The sequence below is a fragment of the Stegastes partitus genome, unplaced genomic scaffold (genome assembly GCF_000690725.1).
Source record: "Stegastes partitus isolate 25-593 unplaced genomic scaffold, Stegastes_partitus-1.0.2 Scaffold256, whole genome shotgun sequence".
Taxonomy (NCBI): Eukaryota; Metazoa; Chordata; class Actinopteri; family Pomacentridae; genus Stegastes; species Stegastes partitus.
Window position 1 is genome coordinate 39,202 of NW_007577987.1, and position 7,789 is coordinate 46,990.

The following is a 7,789-nucleotide window of genomic DNA, read 5'->3' on the forward strand; positions in this document are numbered from 1 at the left end:
CATTTATCCCTTTTGCGAGGATTTTTTTACAGAATGTAGGTCAGCAAATGCGGTGTAACAAATGAGCCAATGACACAAGATCAAAAAGGCTGCAGTGCTCCTCCAAGTATTTGGGTTAAACGATGAGTGTAAAACTGAAGCCTACAGGATTAAGGTCATCTGCTCAGGGGAATGTTTTCATCTCATCATATGGTTCCTCTGGGAAAGTGTAGACAATCAAACACAACTTGTTTTTGGCAAGACTGATCCTGGATTGATGGTGGGAATGTATATTGTTAACATGCAAGTGCCACCATGTCTGTGCAATATCCACTCTGTGCAATATACACTGTGCTTATGATTTAATTTAATATTTTTATATATAGTTTAAAAAATATATAGAGAGAGATATGTTATGCTGTATAAAATTGTTTGCAAAGTTTTTTTTAGATATTTTTTTGCAGTGAAAGGCCTGCACCTTACTTTTCATTGTACTCGTTGCAGTGACAATAAAGCAAATCTGAATCTCAATCTGGGTCAGAAAGGGCTGCCCACTGTGAGTCTACAAGTCCACAAACTCCTCAGTCTGGATACTGAACAGCAAAATTGTCTAATTGGACTTTTGATCCAAACTGATATTAACATGACAGTGATCAGTTTAACAAAGTGGAAAATAGCTGAACTGAGAGCAAAGTTTTTTATATCAGTACAGGTCACCAGTCTATCACAGGGCCACACTTAGAGACAGACAACCAAGCACACTCACATTCACACCTACAGACAATTTAGAATCACCAATGAACCTCAACATGTTTTTGGACTGTGGGAGGAAGCCGGAGAACCCGGAGAGAACCCACGCTGCACGGGGAGAACATGCAACCTTCACACAGAAAGATCCCGGGTGGCCTCACTGGGAGGCAAAGTGGCGACCTTCTTGCTGTGAGGCAACGGTGCTAACCGAGTCACCTTGCAGCCCTCAATATAATGTATTTAATGTTATTTTATTTGTTCTTTCTATAGCCCTCCTTCAATGCTTCAGTTTGTTATGGAACAACGAACCCAGTTTTGAACCTGTGTTTTCAGCTTGTTCAGATATGAGGTGAAATGTACCTAAATACATTGTTTAGGTACTGAACTTAAGTACAATTTTCTATACCCATTGCACTTAGGTGTTGGTATTTCAGCAATGATGCTAATGTAATGAGGCATTTGGTGCTGATTTACAAAATGATTTGTGTACTTCTTGTAATTAAAGCTTCACAAATTTGTCAGTCATTCATTAAAAAAAAATAAAAAATAGGCGAAAAAGGATTAAAAGTTTAATGACTTACATTTATTAGTTCATCTACATAATTAAATGCCATTCACTTGTTGCTCTCTTTAAGTGAGTGTGGAGATATTGGTGACACATATTATTAACAGTAAGATTTGGTTTACTCAGCTCTAAATGAGAGGAGGACTTCATAATACACATTACATTAATGGTTGATTCTTTACATCACGCCCATTAAGTTCATGTTTTAAAGCACTGCTGCTGTAAAGTAACTCACCACAGCATCACCTGAAAATGAAAACTAGCCAGTCAGACCTAGACATAATACAAATGTATATACAGTGTCGACTCCTTAAAAGTATCCCCATTTTATTGCTTTTAGACATTGAATCATCGTCAGCATAATTTGGCTTTTTTGGCAAGAATGCACAAAAAAAAGCACTTTCATGTCCAAGTGGAAACAGATTTCTACAAAGTAATGCCAATGCATTAAAAATATGAAACATAAAATGACTGCATTTGCCCCGTTGAAGTCAGTTTTTAGTAGATGTACCTTTGGCTGCAATTACAGCATTAGTGTGGATAGGTCTCAGTCAGCCTTGCACATGTAGACAGTGAAAATGTATGCCATTTGTCTTTGTAAAACTGCTCAAATCTGTTAGGTTGCGCAGGGATCATGGGTCCAGCCACAAATTCTTACTCAGATTTAGGTCTGGGTTTTGACGCGGCCACTCCAGAACATTGACCTTGTTCTCTTTAAACAGCTTCTGTATAGCTTTGGTTGCACGCGTCTCATCATTGTCTCACTGGAAAACAAATCTTTCCGAAGTCACGGTTCTCTTACAGACTACATCAGGTTGTCCTCCAGGATTTCCCTTTCAATCCATTTTATCCTCTACCTTTGCAAGCCTTTCAGGGCCTTTCGCTAAAAAGCATCTCCACATAATGATGCTGCCACCACCGTGCTTCACAGTGGGCACGGTGTGTCTGTGATGATGTGCAGTGTCTGGTGTCTGCCAAACAGAGCAATTTTGATCTTGTTAGACCAAAGAATCTTCTTCCACATGTCTTCTGGTAAACTCCAGTCAAGATTTAGCAAGAGTTTGTTTTAACAGTGGCTTTTTCTTGGCCCCCATATAGCCTGACGGGGGAGGAATCTGGACAACAGCTGATGTATGTGCAGTCTCTACCGTCATCTCAGCTGCTGAAGCCTGTAACTCCTTCAGAGGAGTCATAGGTGTCTTGGTGGCCCCCTCACGCCTCCCTCACTCGTCTCTTTTACGCACAGTCAATCAGTTTTTGAGTTTGGCCTGCTCTGCTCAGATTTACACATGTGCCCTATTCCTTCCATTTATTTAGGATGAATTTAACTGTACTCCAAGGATTATTCAGAGACTTGGAAATTTTCTTGCATCCATTCAGTGATTTCTGCTTTTAAACAAACTTTTGACAGAGTTGCTTGGAGTGTTCTTTTTCCTTTATGGTGAGTGCTGATTTACCTGTGACTGGACTTTTCAGAGGGCTGCAAGGTGGCTCGTGGTTAGCATCGTTGCCTCGCAGCAAGAGGGTTGCTGGTTCATGTCCCAGTGAGGACACCCAGGATCTTTCTGCGTGGAGTCTTCATGTTCTCCCCGTGCAGCGTGGGTTCTCTCCAGGTTCTCCGGCTTCCTCCCACACAGTCCAAAAACATGTTGAGGTTAATTGGTGATTCTAAATTGTCCATAGGTGTGAATGTGAGTGTGCTTGGTTGTCTGTCTCTAAGTGTAACCCTGTGATAGACTGGTGACCTGTCCAGGGTGTCCCCTGCCTTCACCTTAAGTCAGCTGGGATAGACTCCAGCCCCCCCGCGACCCTAGTGAGAATTAAGCGGTGTATAGATAATGGATGGATCAAGGGGGTGCAATTCCGTCTTTTACATTTGTTATTAATTGACATAACTTTGTGGAAATCTGTTTTCACTTTAGCATGAAAGGGTCGTTTACTGTAAATTCTAGTCATAAAGCCAAAAAAAATTGATGATGATTCAGTGTTGAAACACTTTAAAAGGAGAAAACTTGCCAAGGGTTGGGGATGAATAATTTTATAGATACCGTAGCAATGTGGCCTTTTGCACACGGCTGGGACAAACCTCTAAAAATGCATTTTCACAAGTTTCATCAGTTTAATTTTCTTTTTCAACCTTCGATTTTTGTCTTCTTCTGATCACCTCTCATAGATGTCCATAAAACAGACACTAGACAATGGCAAAAAAAAAAGAAAGAACAGAAAATTGAAATTACTTTTGTCTGCTATTAGTTTAACATGAGTTACAGGCTACAAAGTCTTTATAAAGGATGATTTATTAACAACAACAAGTTTTAAATTCTAAACCTTTTTAAGCATTTTCATGTATATTTTTTAACATCTCTGTTTCTCTCTGTCTATACACCCACAACACGTTTATCTACTTAATTCTTAAGAAATTCTAAATTAAAACCCTAATTTACTGTAATGCGCTTGTTTTTCGCATTTCTTGAGAAGTGGTTTAGTGGAGAACAAATGCACATCTGTGCACCAAAGGAAAAGAATTCAGCAGTAAATAAATACAAGATGCTGAAGAGGTGAAAAAATAAAGGGAAACGAGCACGTGCACAAGGTTACTCGTGGCCAATCATGTCCTTGGGATTTCCTCTCAGCTTATTCTCCTCCTCGTGCCACTGGGGATAAAAAGCTCATTTCACTGCTGCACGTTCGGATATTTCACCCTAAACCCCTCACGATGCTGCAGCTGCTGACGTTCCTGGTGGAGAAGTTCTCTCTTCTCTCCAACTTCAAACTTTTTGAGTCCAGCTGGTTGGACGGTGAGTGTCCGGCGCAGCGCGGTCCACCGCCGCCGCTCCGGAGAGGAGACCTGCTGGAGGTTCCCAGAACCCTTTTCACTCACTTCGGCATCTATTTAGGTGACAACAAAGTAGCTCACCTGATCCCTGACATCCTCCCTGTGTTTACCAACAACAACAAGCTCATCAGCTCTGTCATCACAAACAAGAGACTCATCATCGGCTGCATGTACAAGTGCGCCACGGTGCGCATTGACACTTTGGATGACTTTGCGTATGGCTCCAGCGTACTGGTTAACCGCATGGACAAGGTGATGAAGACGCATCCATTATCCAATGAGGCTGTCGCCAAGAGAGCAGAGAAACTCCTCGGAGCATTCCCGTACAGTCTGCTGTGGAATAACTGTGAGCACTTTGTGACTTACTGCAGATATGGAACTGCAGCGAGTCGCCAAACAGAAAAGGTACAGATCCAACATTTTCTTTGAATAGCAGAATCAGATGTTTAACCTATCATCTGTCATTGCACGTGTCTTTGAAATCTACCTAAGTGCATCACGGCGGTAAAGGTGATCTGTACTGTATTCTGCATATGTCATCAATGCTGTGCGTAATTATAAGACAGGCTGTGTTCAAGTACACGTCACGTTTTAACGTCTGTTGTAGTTACTTGAGCCATGGTTGGATTAAAGTGTCAGGGGTCTCCCAGGCAAAAACAACCAGTGCTAACATTCCAGTAGTAATACAACTAGGATCCTGTTTTTTTGTTTGACAATTAGAAGGTGGTAGTTTCATAAAACACAACTTTATTTAGTTAAAAAAAAAGCATCATATGAACACAGTGTCTTTAATTTTTGATGTCCATCCATTGTGGACCTGTCTACAAGGCAGATGAAGAAACAACTTCAGCTAATAAACAGGATTTCTCACAGCACCAAACGCGTAATCTACATGCTCAGTTTGTAATGATGTGACTTGATGATGGTCTAAACAATATCCACACTCATTTATTATATTTAATCTGTTGTGTGAAATAATGCTTTGAAATTATTATGTGACTGTAAAAGAAATCAAACTTTGGCAGACTTCAGGACAAACTGTGATCATTCAGCTTCTGGAGCATCTTCCCAAACCAATGTGCAAATCACATCACTGCAACCAAACAACATGCAGTGAACCTGAGGGTCTTAGGGGCCCCTGGGAGTCCTGCAGCCCTGCTTTGCCTGACTGGTAATCCAGCTTGGCCTGAAGTTGCTCCAGGGCTGCAGACATGTTGTTGTTATCGTTCCTGACAGCGATTTACAGCTAATACTGGTGACTAGATGTGTTTCAAGTGAGTCTAAAACTCACTTTTAAGGGTGAAAACCAATCAGAAACGTTAGAATTCTACTTTTTCTATCATGTAATGTTCATATTTTACAGAAAACACAATGTAATTCTTACCCTTTCTTTTCTCTTGTAGTTCTGTCAGTGTCTGAAATCAATCATCAGAGACCAGCGCAGCGTCATTGTTACGGGGCTGCTTGGAATCGTCTCCATGGTCTGCTTCGGAATGGCCCTGTCAACTACATTACCCACAATTCTTATCCCCTTCACTCTGTGGATGGCCGGTTAAAGGACCTGTAAAGAAAACTGAACTGAACTTTTACTTGGCAAAGAGGACCGACTGTAAAACCTGCTCGCGACATGTGAACTCTCGATTCTATCTTCTGCTTTTTAGTTTTGTTGTTCAGAGAATGTTGAATGTTTTGTATTATGACATGCATCGATAATTTGTTACTGTCCACTCATTAAAAAAAAAAAAAAACATGAGGAAATAGACAAAATCTTTCATATGAGAATGCAGTGATTTATTATTGCTAACGTTTGAGTCGTCACAAAACTGAGGAAACTAATGTGATGTATATATACGTACATATAGAGGTTGTTTTATAGCTGAAGCTGTGAATATGACAATTGCTTAATAAACTCTTTATTTTTATTTTTAACCCTTTTGTGAGTCTCATTCTTTATATGAGTCCAAATATCCATGAATACATAAATAATCTTTAATCTTAGCAGTTATTTTTCTGTCAAAGTGACTAAAACAATAATATAGTTTGCTTGTGAAAGTGCAAAAAAAAAGAGCTGAATAATAGCAAACCATCAATTTATTTGTCCATCAGTTCAAACATTCAAGTACATATTGTGAATCACTGAGCTAATCTGACATTACAATCATGTGTTTCTGTATTTGTGTGATGCACAGACGTTTCAGAAAGTGCTGACTAACGATGAGACAAATACAAAGAGCTGCAGCCCAGTTTGCAAATAACAACGGCTGTTTAATTGGGAGTGATGGCTCAATATCTGCGACCTTTTGAATAAGGATTTCACTTGTTGCCAGGTAAGCCTTCTTAATGAGCACCGTTGACCTCAATACACCACAAACAAGGCCTAAGTTTCAAAACCCAGCCACACAGCAAAGTCATTAGAGAAAGCTCCTTTATTTCTGTCAAAATCGTACTGAAACATTGACCAATTTTTAATCCGCTTAACCCCGCTGGTCCCTCCCACTCCCAACATAAATAAAATGATCAGCAGCAGGTTGCTTGCTTCACACTGTCATCATGTTTCTCTACCAACTGCTCAACTTTTTCTTTGCATCTTCCAAAAAGGAAGAGGACTCCAAATATGACCTGTCTCTGTACAAGCGCGGTGACTTGCTAGAGGTGCCCAGGACATTATTTACTCATTTTGGTATCTACCTGGGTGACAACCGTGTGGCTCATCTCATTCCGGACATCCTACCCGTGATCTCCAAAAATAAATCTGCCGTTGCCAAGATGGTAACAAACAACCGCCTGCTGGCAGGAGTCATCACCAAGGTAGCCAGCGTGAGAGTGGACTCTGTGGCAGATTTCGCTTACGGCTCAGAGATTCTGATCAACCACATGGACAAAGTGTGCAGCCAGCCTCCTCTGGATGGGGACGAGGTGGCACGAAGGGCTGAGAAGCTCCTGGGATCAGTCACCTACAGCTTACTGTGGTACAACTGTGAACACTACGTCATGTACTGCAGATATGGCATGGCCATCAGCTACCAGACGTACCAGGTAGGGTGAGAGCAGGTTCACATTTTGTCAAGTCTGCTTTAAAACAACACAGGTACACTGATGTGTTAGAAAGAATGTTTGGTCACTGCAGCTGACCATCTTGTTCACAGCGACTGTAGAAATATTCTGTCCTAATGCCTTGCTTTACAAAAAAGGAATATTTGAACAAAAATAATGAAATTATGTAGCTGCAGGTTTTCGTAAGATGTTTTGTTTGACAAAGCCTGATTGCTGAAGGCTCATATCACCTTTAAGGAGCTTTGAAAAGCAGTAACATGTTTTGAAAATGCAGAGAATGAAGACTAGATTTTCTTTTCTTGTCGCTTCTTTGAAATCACATTAGGAAGGACAAACTTTTCCACTTAAGGTGCCCTCCATCTACTATGAATTGGTCTTTAAGGTGCGTCCTTAGTACACTAAAGAAGAATCTGGAACAAATGGTAAAAGGTTAAGATGCCAGAAAAAAAAAACAGATGAAAAGGTGGAACACTGTAACGTCAAAAACAGGTTTTAAAAAGGTGGAAATAGTGCAAATTAATTAATTTCTGTGATTTTTCTTATCTGTAATTTTAACTATACTATACAGGGAATATCTGTAGAAAAAATAATCCTTTGCTATTTTT

General features: G+C 40.4%; 2 protein-coding genes across 2 annotated transcripts in view; both read left to right on the forward strand.

The window, feature by feature from the left end:
• The first annotated feature begins 3,881 nt into the window (after nt 1-3,881).
• On the forward strand, nt 3,882-5,686 carry lrata (lecithin retinol acyltransferase a). The gene is made up of 2 exons (XM_008282069.1): nt 3,882-4,535; nt 5,534-5,686. Exons 1-2 carry the CDS (start codon nt 4,011-4,013, stop codon nt 5,684-5,686), a joined length of 678 nt encoding a protein of 225 aa, XP_008280291.1. The 5' UTR covers nt 3,882-4,010.
• Nucleotides 5,687-6,680: 994 nt separating this feature from the next.
• The window catches only part of LOC103357487 (lecithin retinol acyltransferase), a 2,555-nt gene continuing 1,446 nt past the window's right edge, over nt 6,681-7,789 (forward strand). Inside the window, exon 1 of the mRNA XM_008282070.1 lies at nt 6,681-7,166. Within this exon, the coding sequence (XP_008280292.1) occupies nt 6,681-7,166 (486 nt within the window). The remainder of the gene's footprint in view (nt 7,167-7,789) is intronic.

Coding starts and splice junctions, on each gene's coding strand:
- lrata (XM_008282069.1), top strand. CDS start 4,011: ATGCTGCAGCTGCTGACGTTCCTGGTGGAGAAGTTCTCTCTTCTCTCC. Junction 4,536..5,533: donor CGAGTCGCCAAACAGAAAAG/GTACAGATCCAA, acceptor TTTCTCTTGTAG/TTCTGTCAGTGTCTGAAATC.